General features: G+C 36.7%; 1 protein-coding gene across 1 annotated transcript in view; it reads left to right on the forward strand.

Annotated features, from left to right (window-relative positions):
• Window positions 1-16791, forward strand: part of LOC133050380 (disintegrin and metalloproteinase domain-containing protein 32-like) — a 145849-nt gene that overhangs the window by 30348 nt on the left and 98710 nt on the right. Inside the window, exons 7-8 of the mRNA XM_061134531.1 lie at window positions 6128-6196; window positions 16641-16712. Coding sequence (XP_060990514.1) covers window positions 6128-6196; window positions 16641-16712 — 141 coding nt within the window. The remainder of the gene's footprint in view (window positions 1-6127; window positions 6197-16640; window positions 16713-16791) is intronic.

Here is a 16791-nt window from a genome sequence, read left to right on the forward strand (position 1 = left end):
TATAAACTGGCTTCTAAGAACTACTTTTGCTGCATTCCACAGGTTTTGGATCCTTATGTTTTCATTTTCATTTGTCTCTTTTTATATCCTTGTGTTTTCATTTGTCTCTGCATACATTTTGATTTTTCTCTTTGATCTCTTCGGTGATCCATTGGTTATTTAGCAGCATACTGTTTACCTTCTATGTGTTTTTGTTTTTGTAGTGTTTTTCTTGTAGTTGATTTCTAGCCTTATTGAACCGTGGTCAGAAAAGATGCCTGTTACTTTGATTTACTGACGCTTGTTTTGTGGCATACCATGTGATCTATCCTGTAGAATGTTCCATATGCACTTGAAAAGAACATGTATTCTGCTCTTTATATGGAATGCTCTCTCTATATATCAGTTAGGTTCATTTGGTCTGTTGCGTTATTTAAGGCTTGTGTTTCCTTATTGATTTTCTGTCTGGATGATCTGTCTATTGATGTAAGTGGGGTGTTGAAGTTCCCTACTACTCTTGTGTTACAGTTGATTTCTCCTTTTATATCTGTTAATATTTGTCATATATTGAGGTGCTCCTATGTTAGGTGCATGTATATTTATAATTTTATATCTTCTTACTATATTGATCCCTTGATTATTATGTAGTGTCCTTTTTTTGGTCCCCTGTAACAGTTTTTACTCTAAGTCTGTTTCTAAGTAGGTCTATTTCATCTGATATAAGTATAGCTATTCAAGCTTTCTTTTGATTTCCATTAGTGGAATATTTTTTTCAATCCCCTCACTTTCAGTTTGTGTGTCTCTCTAGCTCTGAAGCAAGACTCTTGTAAATAGCACTTATAAAGGTCTTGTGTTTGTATCTATTCAATTGCTGTATGTGTTTTGGTTAGAACACTTAATTTCTTTGCATTTAAGATAATTATCAATATTAATGTTCCTGTTGCCATTTTGTTAATTGTTTTTGGATTTGTTTTGCAAATCTTTTTTTCCTTTTTCCTCTTTTGCACTCTCCTCTTGTGTCTTGATGACTGTTGAATGTTTTTAGTTGTATGTTCAGAACTTGTTTTCTTCTTTGTATGTGTATGATAGAGTTTTGTCTGTAGGTCAGTTAGTCCAGTTGCTCAGTCGTGTCTGACTCTTTGTGACCCCATGGACTATAGCACACCAGGCTTCCCTGTCTGTCACCAACCAGAGCTTGCTCAAACGCATGTCCATCGCGTCGGTGATGCCATCCAAGCATCGCATCCCCTGTCATCCCCTTCTCCGCCTGCCTTCAGTCTTTCCCAGCATCAGGGTCATTTCTGTTGAGTCAGTTCTTCGCATCAGGTGGCCAAAGTATTGGAGGTAACATGAGGTCTGTGTATATGATTATTTCATGTTGCCGATACCTTAATTTTAAATGCATTTAAATAAACTTGCATTTGTACTCTCGTCTCACAATTACTGTTTTCAGTATCACATTTTTACATTTGATTGTTTTGTGTATCTCTTAACTGCTCTTTGTTGATGCAGATGATTTTACTTTTGTCTTTTAACCTTCTCAGTTACTTAGTGTATGGATGAGTTCCTACCTTTAATGTATGTTTGCCTTTGCCAATGAGGTTGTTTTATAATTTTCTTATTTCTAGTTGTAGCCTTTTATTTTTTTTGTCTAGAAAAGTTCCTGTACCATTTGTTGTAAAACTGGTTTGATTGTGCTGATTTCTTTTCATTTTTACTTGTCTGTAAACCCTTTGATTTCACCATCAAATCTGAATGAAAGTCTTGCTTGGTAGCATACTCCTAGTTTTAGCTTTTTCCTTTTTATCACATTAAATATATGGTGACAATTTTTTCCTGGCCTGAAGAGTTTCTGCTGAAAAATCAGCTGATAGCCTTATGGGAGTGCTCTTATATTAGTTGATTTTTTTCCTCTTGCTGCTTTTACTGTTTTCTCTTTATGTTCATTTTTTCCCATTTTGATTATAATATGTCTTGGTTTGTTCCTTTTTGGGTTAATCCTGTATGATAGTCTTTGTGCTTCACTGTTTCATTCTTCAGCTTTCAGAAGTTTTCAGCTATTATTTTTTTCAAACATTTTGTCAGGCTTTTTCTCTCTGTGATCTTCTGGGATCCCTATAATGTGAATATTAGTGTTCTTGGTATTTCCCCAGAGATCTTTTAAACTGTCCTCATTTCTTTTCATTCTTTTTTTCTTTCTGGTCATCACCAGTGAGTTCCCCTACTCTCTTCCAGCTCACTGATCAATTCCTCTAACATTTTAATGTGCTATAAATTCCTTTAATGTAATTTCATTTCCATTACTATATTCTTCATCTCTGGTTATTCTTTCTTTCTTTATTTTTTTACCTCTTTGTTAAGAACTTCTAACTTCTTGCTCTGTGCATCTATTGTCCTCCTCACTTCTTTGGTCACGTTATAGTCATTCCTCTGCCCTCTTTCTTGGGTGGGTTGTCTATTTCTACTTCACTTAGTTCTTTTGAAATTTATCTTGTTCCTTCTACTGGAATGTATTTTTTTGTTGCTTCATTAAAAAAAAAGTCTAAATTGCTGTTTGTGTATGTGGTAGGTTAGTTACATTTCTCAACTTTGGAGAAGTTGTCTTCTGTAGGAGATGTCATGTGCATTCCAGGTCTTAAGTAGGTCTTGGTGCTAATGTGTCAAGATTGCAGCCACTAGGAGCAGTGTTCACACAGTTGAATGTTTCCAAGCATGCCTACTATCAGTGATATATCACCACCAGCATGAGCTGTAGCCATCCCCTGCTTATTGAGACTCTCCAGGATCAGTAGGTGGGTCTAGTTTAGACATCTTTCATATTCTTTTGCCCTGGGTCCTAGTGCACATAAGATTTTGTGTGTGCTCTTGGGACTGACATCTATTTATCCCCTAGTCCTGTGAAGATCCTGAAATTAAGCCCCACTGGCCTTCAAAGCAAAATGCTTTGAAGGGGCTCATCTTCCCAGTGCTGGACTTGTAGTGCTGCTTCCCAGACTAGAGAGCTTGACATGGGGCTCAAGAACTCTTATTCCTGTGGGATAATCTGTGTAGTATAATTAGTTTCCAGTTTGTAGGTTGCCGTTCTGGGAGTTATGAAGTTTCATTATTTTGCGAGTTTGCTCTCCTACCTGTCTCTTTGGTTCCTTCTTGATATCTTTAGTTTAGAAGATCCTTTCTGGTAAGTTCCAATCTTTTTCATGCATGGTTGTTCTGAAGATAGTTGTGATTTTGATGTGGTTGTGGGAGGAGGTGAGCTCAGGATCTATTTACTCTTCCATCTTGATAAAAGCCCCGTTCTCTAATTTCTATTTCATATTTCATCCTTTGGGTAGATATGGTTTTAGTTTGCTCCTGTTTATCTAGTTTCTTCAGGTATAAAGTTAAGTTAGGCATTTATATTACAATTTTTCTTCTGTTTTAATTGGATCTCAAATGTTTTGATATGTTATCTTTTTATCGTCATTGTTTCAAAGTTATTTTCTTATCACTAATTAGCACACTTTCTTTTCAACTAAAATAAGTCCCTTTAAAATTTCTTGTCAGACTGGTTTAATGTTGATGAACTCTTTTATCTTTGCTTGTATATAAAACTTGGAAGCTTTATTATTCAGAGTTGAAGAAGAGATAGTTAGAATTTTTTTCTAGTATTCTGAATATATTGTGCTATTTTCTGGCCTGCAGAGTTTTTTGTTGAAAAATTGCTAATAGTCTTATAGTAGTTCCCTTGTATGTAAAACATTTTCTCTTGTGGCTCTTAGCATTGTCCTTCTACGTAACTTTTGACATTAAAATTATGTGCTTTGGAGTACTCGAAGATAGCACTCACCCTCTGAAGTGTCTGGAAAACATTACACTTAGCCAATAGATGTGCATGTAATTAGAAGTCTGCCTGTCAGGCTGCAGCCTTGATGATTATCTAAGAGGCCTCCATAACAGAAAAACTGTTGGAACTAATAAATGAATTCAGTAAATTTGCAGGATACAAAACAAATGTACAGAAATCTGTTGTGTTTCTATACACCACTAATAAACTGTCAAAAGTAGAAATAAACAATCCCATTTACATCAAAAAGAATATAATACCTAGGAATAAATTTAACCAAGGAAGTGAAAAACTCTATATTGAAAATTACAAGATACAGATGAAAGAAATTGAAGAAGACCAAAACAAATGGAAAGATAGTCCATGCTCATGGATTGGGAGAATCAAGGTTGTTAAAATTTCCGTACTACCCAAAGCAATCTACATATTCAGTGCAATCCCTATAAAATTCCCATGGTGTTTTTCAAAGAAACAGGAAAATAATCCTTAAATTTGTTTGGAACTACAAACACCAAATAACAAAGCAATCTTGAGAAAGGAAACAAAACTGGAGTCTTCAGACTCTCTGATTTCAAACTATATTACAAAGCTATATTAATTAAAATAATATTATATTGACATGAAAAGATATACCCAGATCAGTGGAACAGACTAGCAATAAACCCAACAGACAGAAATAAACCCAAATAGATATGGTTAGTAAATTTATGACAGAGGAACCAAAAATATATGATGGAGAAAGGACAGGCTTTTCAATAAATGGTATTAGGAAAACTGGACAGTGACATACAAAAGAATGAATTTATCACTGTTTTATACAATACACAAAATAAACTCAAAATGGATTAAAGACTTGAATATAAGACCTGAAATCATAATTCTTCTTAGTAGAAGACAAATGCACTAACTTGAAAACATATATGCACACCTGTGTTCACTGAAGCATTATTTGCAGTAGCAAAAATATGAACCAATCTGAGTATCTGGATAGATAATGATTAAATAAATTGTTATATACATTTATCAATATAACAGAATGTTATTCAGCCTTAAGAAGAAAATGCTGCCATTTTTGGCAATATGGATGAATCTTGAGGATGTTAAAACTCAACATTGAAAAAACGAAGATCATGGCATCCAGTCCCATCACTTCATGGCAAATAGATGGGGAAACAATGCAAACAGTGAGAGACTTTATTTTCTTGGACTCCAAAATCACTGCAGATAGTGGCTGCAGCCATGAAATTAAAAGATGCTTGATCCTTGGAAGAAAAGCTATGACCAACCTAGGCAGTATATTAAAAAGTAGAGATATTACTTTGCTGACAAAGTCCATCTAGTCAAAGCTATGGTTTTTCCAGTAGTCTTGTTTGGTTGTGAGAGTTGGACCATAAAGAAAGTGGAGTGCTGAAGAACTGATGCTTTGAACTGTGGTGTTGGAGAAGGCTCTTGAGAGTCCTTTGGACAGCAAGGAGATCAAACCACTCAATCTAAAAGTCAATCAATCCTGAACATTCATTGGTAGGACTGATTTTGAAGCTGAAACTCCAATAGTTTGGCCACCTGATGCAAAGAGCAGACTCATTGGAAAAGACCCTGATGCTGGAAAATATTGAAGGCAGGAGAAGGGGCCATCAGAGGATGAGATAGTTGGATGGCATCACCGACGCAATGGACATGAATTTGAGCAAGCTCTGGGAGTTGGTGATGGACAGGGAAGCCTGGCATGCTGCAACCCATGGAGTAGCAAAGAGTCAGACATGACTGAATGACTGAACTGAACTGAGGACATTATGTTAGTAAAATAAGCCAGACACAGGAAGACAAATACTACATCTCACTTTTATGTGGAATCTACAATAGTCAAACCCATAGACACAGTACAGTGGTATTTGTCAGAGGTTCAGACCAACAGAAACAGGGAAATGTTGGTCAAAGGGTATAAAGTTTGATCTATGCAAATGAGTAAGTTCTGGAAATTTAATGAACAGTAACGTAACTGTAGTTAGCAATATTGTATTGTAAAATTTAAATTTTCTGAGAAGGTTGATCTTATGTGCTCTTACCACACACACACACACACACACACACACACACGAAAAAAGAAAATGGTAACTATATGAGAGTGGATATGTTAATTAGCATGATTGTGGTGGTTATTTCACATTGCATAAGTATATCAAAACATTGTCTTATAATTTAAGTATATATATATATGTATATATTTCAACTATGATTAAATAACGGTGTAAATATTGAAAAAGTTTAGAATAAACAAGTTGTGAAAGTTTTCAAGTCTTTAAATACTGTTGTTCTTTTTTCTAGCCAGAATCAACTGTTTCAGATTTAATTCCCCTTTATCTAGAAATGCATATCGTGGTAGACAAAGCTTTGGTATGTGTTTTACTTTTTCTTTACACTTGAACATTTGATATGAATGTATGATTATCCCTAGCTAGAAAGGAATTTAAATATTCCAGTCTTCTTACTTCCATGTCACTCCCAGAGAACAGTGAAGAACCAAATATTCAAAATTGCACTAGTTCTATCAGAAATATTTTATTTGAAATCTTTATGTAATAAACCTGCCTAACAAAATGGTTTTATTATTATTTTTCTGATAGTTCACAACTTTAGAGTCTCTCTCAGTCCACAAAATTTTTAATGGTGATATTTTTAGTGAAATTTTTTAAGCTTTAATTCTTGTTTTAGCATGTAATCTAGAAAATGTTTGGCTAATAAGATATTTAGTGGCACAGAAATAATGATGGTATAAATTTATGATAACTGCTAACATTAAAGTATCAAGATTTTTTAATGGTTTTATTCATGCAACTGATTGAGTCTAGTCTAAATGCTCCCCTAGATTACTTATTCCCATAAACAATTTGAGGACCTCTGAACTTAAAACTCTTGAGGTGATAACTCAGTTTGTTTTCAGTAAAATGTTGCTTTATTTCTCCCATACTTCAAAGATTTTGGAAAACAGGGATAAGACTTTTTTTCTAGATTTTTTCCCTGAAATATTTGATTATCACATCTGTGGAAAACCACAGAGAATGTGAATCATACTGATTTCCAATTCTATTTGTAGGATTGTAGAGCTTGTCAGGAAGTGAGTTGAGAGTTTGAGACAGGAGAGATTTAGAGAGGATATTAAAATACTTATTAAATGAGTATTAGGGAAAAGAGCAAAAGGAACATTAGGAGAAAGTTGAGATATTTCTGGTAAAGATGACTAAATTTCCAGGGAATATTTTGGTTTATGAAAATTATTTCAGGATTTAGTTCAGTTCAGTCGCTCAGTTGTGTCCAACTCTGCAACCCCATGAACCGCAGCACGTCAGGCGCGCCCTCCCCCCACCCCTCCCCGCCGTCCATTACCAACTCTTGGAGTCCACCCAAACCCATGTCCATCGAGTCGGTGATGCCATCCAACCATCTCATCCTCTGTCTCCTTCTCCTCCTGCCCTCTTCCCAGCATCAGGGTCTTTTCCAATGAGTCAGCTCTTTGTGTCAGGTGACCAAAGTACTGAAGTTTCAACTTCAACATCAGTCCTTCCAATGAACACCCAGGACTGATCTCCTTTGGGATGGACTGGTTGGATCTCCTCACAGTCCAAGGGACTCTCAAGAGTCTTCTCCAACACCACAGTTCAAAAGTATGAATTCTTATTTCAGGATTATGTTGTTTTAAAAGTTTCTTGTCCAAATTGCCAGATTTGCCAGTCATAAAATGCTGATTAAGCATATATTTTCTATGTTTTTACAAATATTTATATATTCTTTAATAAGACAAATATCGAACCAACTATGACATCTATGTTATCAGATATTGGGCATGTAAAGAAGAATAGTGATATCTTCAGTCTCTTCACAAATTTTCAATCCATAATTGTAGCCTAGTGAATTCAGTGCCAGATTGAGGGAGTCTATGGTACAATAAAACACAGTGCAAAGTTTCCAGCTCAAAATGGCAGAGTAAAAGAACATGCACTCATCTCTTCCTGAAAGAGCACCAAAATTGTAATGAGCTGTTGAACAGCCATTGACAGGATGATGCTGGAACCCCATGTCCAAAAAAAAGATACCCCATGTCCGAAGACAAGAAGCCACAATGAGATGGTAGGAGGGGTGCAATCATGATAAAATAAAGTCCTATACCTTCCAGCTAGGCCACCCACAATCTGAAGAACAATAATATCAAAGAAGTTCTCCCTCTTCACTGTTGTGATGATTCTGAGCCTCACATCAGGTTTCCCAGCTAGGAGATCTGGCAAAGGGACTGGGAATCCCCACAGAACCTGACTTTGAAGGCAGCAGGACTTGATTATAGGATTTCTACAGGACTGAGGGAAACAGAGACTCCACTCTTGGAAGGCATAAACAAAATTTTCCATATACCAAGACCCAAGGGAAAGGAGCAGTGACCTCACAGGAAACTGAACCAGACCTACCTGCTAGTGTTTGAGGGTCTCCTGTGGAGGAATGGCTCAGCAGTGGCTTCCGCAGGGATAGGGCACTGGCAGCAGCAGTCCTGGAAAATGCCTCTTGGCGTAAGTCCTTTTGGAGGTTGCCATTAACCCCACACGGAGTTCATAGACCCCAGGGCTGGGTTGCCACAAGTCAGACAACTAACAGAGAGGGAGCACAACTCCACCCATCAGCAAATAATTGAATTAAAGTTTTAATGAGCATGGCCCTGCCCACCAGAACAAGACCCAGTTTCTCTCACTGCCAGTCCCTCCCATTAGGAAGCTTACATAAGCTTCTTAGCCTCATCTACCAGAAGGCAGACAGAAGAAGCAAGAAGAACCACACTCCTACAATGGCTAGAACAAAAGCCACATTACAGAAGTTACTCAGAATGAAAAAGTAGAACGTTATGTCTCAGATGAAGGGACAAGAAAAAACTCCAGAAAAACAACTAAATGAAGTGGAGATAGGCAACCTTCCAGAAAAAGAATTTAGAATGGTGATAGTGAAGATGATCCAGGATCTTGGAAAAAGAATGAAGATGCAAAAAATGTTTACCAAAGGCCTAGAAGAACTAAAGAAAAAATGAACAGAGATAACAGTACACTAGAGATGAAGAATCAATAGCAGAATAACTGAGGCAGAGGAGCGGATAAGTGACCTGGAGAACAGAATGGTGGGAATCACTGCTGCAGAAAAGAATACAGAAAAAATAATGAAAAAAATGAAGACAGCCTATCTATGAGACGCCTGGGACAACATTAAACCCATGAGCAGTCACATTACAGGGGTTCTGGAAGGAGAAGAGAGAAAGGAACTGAGAAAATATTTGAAGAATAATAGCTGAAAATTTCCCTAACATGGGAAAGGGTATAGTCAACCAAGTCCAGGAAGCACAAAGAGTTCCAGGCAAGATAAACCCAAGGAAGAACACACTGAGACACATAGTAATCAAAATGACAAAAATTAAAGACGAAGATAAAGTATTAAAAGCAACAAGGGAAAAAGGACAAATAACATACAAGGGAACTCCCATAAAGTTATCAGCTGATTTCTCAACAGAAATCTGGCTTTCTCTACGAGCCAGAATGAATGGCACAATATATTTGAAGTGATAAAAGGAAAAAACCTACAACCAAGAATACTCTACCCAGCAAGACTCTTTTTCAGATTTGATGGAGAAATCAAAAGCTTTCCAGACAAGCAAGATTTAAGAGAATTTGCACCATCAAACCAACGTTACAACAAATGCTAAAGGAACTTCTCTAGACAGGAAACACAAGAGAAGGAGAAGACCTACATGAAATAAACCCAAAATAATTAAGAAACTAGTAATAGATCATACATACTGATAATTTACCTTAAATGTAAATGTGAACCAAATGATGCTGTAAAGAGCAATATTGCATAGGAACCTGGAATGTTAGGTCCATGAATCAAGGTAAATTGGAAGTGGTCAAACAGGAGATGGCAAGAGTGAACATCGACATTCTAGGAATCAGCAAACTAAGATGGACTGGAATGGGTGAATTTAACTCAAATGACCATTATACTACTACTGTGGGCAGGAATCCCTTAAAAGAAATGGAGTAGCCATCATGGTCAACAAAAGAGTCTGAAATGCAGTACTTGGATGCAATCTCAAAAACGACAGAATGATCTCTGTTTGTTTCCAGGGCAAACCATTCAATATCATGGTAATCCAAACCTATGCCCCAACCAGTAATGCTGAAGAAGCTGAAGTTGAACAGTTCTATGAAGACCTACAAGACCTTTTAGAACTAACACCCAAAAAAGATGTCCTTTTCATTACAGGGGACTGGATGTAAAAGTAGGAAGTCAAGAAACACCTGGAGTAACAGGCAAATTTGGCCTTGGAGTACAGAATGAAGCAGGGCAAAGGCTAATAGAGTTCTGCCTAGAGAATGCATTGGTCATAGCAAACACCCTCTTCCAACAACACAAGAGATGACTCTACACATGGACATCACCAGATAGTCAACACCAAAATCAGATTGATTATATTCTTTGCAGCCAAAGATGGAGAACTCTATACAGCCAGCAAAAACAAGACAAGGATCTGACTGTGGCTCAGATCATGAACCTCCTTATTGGCAAATTCAGACTGAAACTGAAGAAAGTGAGGAAAACAACTACACCATTCAGGTATGACCTAAATCAAATCCCTTATGACTATACAGTGAAAGTGAGAAATAGATTTAAGGGACTAGCTCTGATAGAGTGCCTGAACTATGGACAGAGGTTCATGACATTGTACAGGACACAGGAATCAAGACCACCCCCAAGAAAAAGAAATGTGAAAAAGCAAAATGGATGTCTGAGGAGGCCTTACAAATAGCTGTGAAAAGAAGAGAAGTGAAAAGCAAATGAGAAAAGGAAAGATATTCCCATTTGAATGCAGAGTTCCAAAGAATAGCAAGGAGAGATAAGAAAGCCTTCCTCACGGATCAGTGCAAAGAAATAAAGGAAAACAATAGAATGGGAAAGACTAGAGATCTCTTCAATATAATTGGAGAGACCAAGGGAACATTTCATGCAAATATGGGCTCAATAAAGGACAGAAATGGTAGGGACCTAACAGAAACAGAAGATATTAAGAGGAGGTGGCAACAATACACAGAAGAACTATACAAAAAGGGTCTTCATGGCCCAGATAATCATGATGGTATGATCACTCACCTAGAGCCAGACATCCTGGAATGCAAAGTCAAGTGGTCCTTAGGAAGCATCACTACAAACAAAGCTAGTACAGATGATGGAATTCCAGTTGAGCTATTTCAAATCCTAAAAGATGATGCTGTGAAAGTGCTACACTCAATATGCCAGCAAATTTGGAAAACGCAGCAGTGGCCACAGTACTGGAAAAGGTCAGTTTTCATTCCAATCCCAAAGAAAGGCAATGCCAAAGAATACTCAAACGACTGCACAGTTGCACTCATCTCACATGCTAGTAAAGTAATGCTCAAAATTCTCCAAGCCTGGCTTCAGCAATACATGAACTGTGAACTTCCAGAAGTTCAAGCTGGTTTTAGAAAAGACAGAGGAACAAGAGATCAAATTGCCAACATCTGCTGGATCATTGAAAAAACAAGAGAGTTCCAGAAAAACATCTATTTCTGCTTTATTGACTATGCCAAAGCCTTTGACTGTGTGGATCACAATAAACTGGAAAATTCTGAAGGAGATGGGAATACCAGACCACCTGACCTGCCTCTTGAGAAACTTGTGTGCAGGTCAGGAAGCATCAGTTAGAACTGGACATGAACAGACTGGTTCCAAACAGGAAAAGGAGTACGTCAAGGCTGTATATTGTCACCCTGCTTATTTAACTTAGATGCAGAGTACATCATGAGAAACGCTGGGCTGGAAGAAGCACAAGCTGGAATCAAGATTGCCGGGAGAAATATCAATAACCTCAGATATGCAGATGACACCACGCTTATGGCAGAAAGTGAAGAAGAACTAAAGAGCCTCTTGATGAAAGTGAAAGAGGAGAGTGAAAAAGTTGGCTTAAAGCTCAACATTCAGAAAACTAAGATCATGGTCCTCAGTTCCATCATTTCATGGCAAATAGATAGGGAAGCAGTGGAAATAGTGGCTGACTATATTTTTCTGGGCTCCAGAATCACTGCAGATGGTGATTGCAGCCATGAAATTAAAAGACACTTGCTCCTTGGAAGAAAAGCTATGACCAACCTAGACAGCATATTAAAAAGCAGAGACATTACTTTGTCAACAAAGGTCCGTCTAGTCAAGGCTATGGTTTTTCCAGTGGTCATGTATGGATGTGAGAGTTGGACTATAAAGAAAGCTGAGCGCCAAAGAATTGATACTTTTGAACTGTGGTGTTGGAGAAGACTCTTGAGAGTCCCTTGGAGTGCAAGGAGATCCAAGCAGTCCATCCTAAAGGAGATCAGTCCTGGGTGTTCATTGGTAGGACTGATTTTGAAGCTGAAACTCTAATACTTTGGCCACCTGATGCAAAGAGCTAACTGGTTTGAAAAGACCCTGATGCTGGAAGGATTGAGGTCAGGAGGAGATGGGGACAACAGAGGATGAGATGGTTGGGTGGCATCACCGACTCAATGGACATGGGTTTGGGCAGACTCCGGGAGTTGGCGATGGACACTGAGGCCTGATGTGCTGCGGTTCATGGAGTTGCCGGGAGTCAGACACGCCTGAGTGACTGAACTGAACTGAACCAAATGACATAGACTCGCTGGGTGGATGAAAACATGTGCATGTATGCTCTTCCACTTACCATATCACTCTACTTATTCCCCCAATTAGTATGTAATTAATTTATATTGTTAGGTTCATCAAGTTTCAATTATGACTTGAAATTACAATCATCTTTTATTTTTTGTTTGGCTATTGATTGTGAAAACTGATAAACATATTTTACTATTTTGATTATATAACAATTATTTGTTTTAATGTGATTGATTCATGATTGGTCAACAGAAAATAATAGATCCTATATCTAAACTAAATCTACTGTTTAATAGAAAATCCTATACTCACTTTCTAAAAATCAAATGTATATCAGAATTTTCTTGGAATTAAAAAAAAATGTAATTGCCAAGGTATCGCTTTTGTTTTCCAAAGCTCCAGATGTGTTTCTAATGAGCAGCCATGTCTAAAAACAATTGGATTATAAGATGACCTTTTACTTTTATCATTTGTTTCACTTTCTCTATTTCATATTCGGTCTTCTCATTTCATTTAATTTGTGTGTTCTGATTTCTCTGTCTCTTTTTTGATGTTGTTTTTCTTTCTCAAGCCTAGTGTGTGTATGTGTGTGTGTGTGTATAAATAGTATGTATAATATATATTTTAGAATATTTATGAATTTTGCCTGTCTAAAATATTTATGACATTTTGATTCCACTTGTTTGACTCAGTTTGAATAAAATGCTAGATTTCTAATTTATGTTCACTCAAAACTTTGATATAGTTCCATGTATTTTGGCATCTAGTATTACTGCTAAAATTCCAGAAAATTTATTATCTTAGTGATTTTTTAAAGGAAATTTGAATCAGGCTTGAAACTTCTAATCCAGTTCTGAGAATTTAAAGAGACATTATGTTGTTAAAAAAAAAATCCAGGAAACTAACATGTGATACAGTATTATTAACTGACGTACAGATTTTATTCACATTTAACAAAATTTTATGCTAGTGTCCGTTATTTGTTTTCACACATTATTCAAGACTCCACTTTGTATTTAATTGCAATGAGAAGCTTCAGCTACATGCAACAAGTTCTGGTACATTCTCTTCATTTTTATTCTATTGCAGGTATTTTCTGATTTTCCTTCTTTAGGGCTTCTTAGATATATCCATCATTGAAAAGTGGACTTTTAATTACCACATACATGGGATTTTTAAAAGTATCTTGGGTATTAATTTCTCATTTTGGTATTAATTTCTCACCAAAATTCTTTCTTCTCTGCAGTCACCCTCTGTTTTTTTCAGTCTTCTAACTTTATTGAGGTTTTCAGTGGCTATGTCAAAGAACTCTATTGGTAAATGCCACATGGTACTTGAAAATATGTGGGTTATTTTCAAATATCTTTTGATATTTATTTCTAATATAATTCCACAGTGATAAGAGAACAGACTCTGTATGATCTCAGTACCTTTACACCTTGAAATTTTTACACCTTGTTTGATGCCCTTGGACCCTGGAGAAGTGAAAGGCTACCCATTCCAGTATTCTGGCCTGGAGAATTCCGTGGACTGTATAGTCCTTGGGGTCGCAAAGAGTCGGACATGACTGAGTGAATTCCACTTCACTTATGTCCCTGGATATATTCCAGTGTCTTCTAGTTTATCATCTATGGGAACTTGAATAAAATTTTTGTCCTACCATTGTGTGAAAATTGTATAAATCTTAAGTATATTGAATTGGCTCATAGTGCTCTTCAGGTTTACTATATCCTTTTTACTTCTCTGTATATTCATTCCACTAATTTTTGAGAATCTGTTATTGAAACTCCAACTAAGAATCTTAATTTACCTACTTAAAAAATAATTGTAATATATAGTGGAACTATATGTAACCTTGTTCTGTATTTCCCAAATCTCCTATAAATGTGTTATCATACTTTCATAATTTTAAAAATAAAAAAACCAGTGCATTACTAGAGAAAGATATAGAGACAGAACTGTAACCTGGGATACTATAAGAGCATGTAAGTAGGTGTTTTATTTTTTTAGGTGTTTTAAAATGTTTAATTTTATTATTATTTAGGCACACTGTTGCTAACAGATGGGGAGATGATTGCTCTTGGAAAGACACTTTGTTTCACAGTTCCCAGGAAGAGAGGATGTACCACAACATGCCACCTGGGAAATCACCAAGAGTAGGTCAGGAGACAGAAGGAGCTATAGGAAAACATGGCAGGAACCTTTATTATGGTTCCTATAGGAAGAAATAGCAAGGCAAGGTAAACAGGTTTAGGATCGGCTAGTTTGGAAAATTGCAGTGGGTTCTGGAGAATCGAGGTTGTTTAAAGGTATTTTGTACCTTGCCTTTGGATGATTAGGGCAGGGGAATTGGAGCGTGAGAATCTGGTGGCTCTTATGGTAAAGCATCTGCCTGCAGTGCAAGAGATGCAGGAGACCTGGGCTAGATCCTGGGCTCGAAAGATACTCTGGAGAAGAATGGCAGCCCACTCCAGGATTCTTGCCGGGAGAATCCCATGGACAGAGGAGCCTGGTGGGCTACAGTCCACGGGGTCACAAAGAGTCGGACACGACTGAGCGACTAACACTTTCACTTTTTACTAACCTGTAAAAGTGAAAAACCTGGAAAAAAATTTCTGATAAAGGAGATTGTTGGAGGTTGTGTTCTGATTTGGCTAGTTTGGCAGTGGGAGGAGGATAGGGCCAAGGAAGACCTATTGCGAAACCTTTCTTTGCAAGGGCACATAAGACTGTTCTGCTCAGATAACTGAAAGAAGTTTAGGATGATTAATACACAAGGCTGAAGAGGGGAAAGGGAAAGAAATGAAGAACTGACATGATACTTGGATTTTATCCTAAAGGTAATAGACAGTCAATGAATGATTTTAATCAGAGTAATGACATGTTTATATTTTCATTTTAGAATCATGTTTGTAACAGTGTAGGGGCAGGAATGCTGGTGAAAAGATTGAAGAAAAATAAAGCATTTAAGAGACTATTCCAGTAATCAAAGATAAACTTTTATAAATCTATAGATGGGAAAGGCCAATTTTAAAAGTTACTGAGGGTCAGTCAGAAGAACTTGTAAATTGATTTGATTTATTCATTTTTTTGATAACTTTATTAAGCATCATCTACATCTCCAGTTACTGTTTTATTTATTGGGAATAGAGTAGTGAAAAAAAACAGAAAAAGTTTTGCTGTCATAGAACATGTAGTATAATAAATGTGGGAGGTCCTAACTGATAATAGAAGCATAGATAACAAAGAGGTGGAAATCTGAGTGGGAGCATATTTTTGAGGGAGGATAGTCAGTGTAGTTTTGAATATGTTTATCTTGAGGGTCCTGTGGAATATCCAAGGGATAGTGTGCATTCTTCAGAGCTTATTCAGACTTCAGCAGTTATACCATATACACTCATTTGTGTGTGTGTGTGTGTATGTGTGGTTTTGTGTGGTAGTTTCACATATGTAGCCTTTCATAACTACCACTGCTTGGGATGGAGACACTCAAGGGCACTATCATCAGATGGCTTTCTTATGTTATCCCTCTGGAGTCATTCCCATCTTCCCTGCTTCCCTACTTCTTGACCTTTGGTAGTCACTAATCAACTTCTCCCTCTGTGATTTCAGGAATACCGCATAAATGTTATCATGGAGTATGTATCCTTTGAGATTTGTTTATACTTAGCATAATTTTTTTTAGGTTTACCCAAGATGTTCCATATATCAACAGTTCAGTAACATCTTTTTTTTTTTTTTTTAACTAAGTAGCATTTTTACTGAGTAGCATGTTATGAATGTACCAGCAACCCGTTGACCATTGAAGGACATATGAGTTGTTTCCACACATGCATGGGTTTTTGTGAGCATCAAATTTTATTTCTTTAGGATAAATGCCCGTGAGTACAATTGCTCGGTCCATTACTTGCTTTGAAAGAAGTTGCCAAACTATCACCCAGAGTGGCCTATACGATTTTATATCCTACAGTATGTGAGTGATTCAATTTATATTCATTTTTTGTTGCTGTCTTATTTCGAAGTGTTCTAACCCCAAAGGAGCTTCAACCTGAGAGAGTAGATGAGAGTAAATCTCAAACATATTATATAATAAATTATATTTAAATTTTAAATTAATTCTGTTTTTCAGTTTGATTACCTGGGCTCTGATAGCATGATAGTAACAAATAAAGTCATCGAAATTATTGGCCTTGTAAATTCGGTAAGTATTTTCCACTTCATACTAGTTAGGAAAATTCATACTAATTTTGAAATTGTAATTCACATTAACTTGATGTGGC

This window comes from Dama dama, chromosome 32 (genome assembly GCF_033118175.1).
Source record: "Dama dama isolate Ldn47 chromosome 32, ASM3311817v1, whole genome shotgun sequence".
Classification (NCBI taxonomy): domain Eukaryota; kingdom Metazoa; phylum Chordata; class Mammalia; order Artiodactyla; family Cervidae; genus Dama; species Dama dama.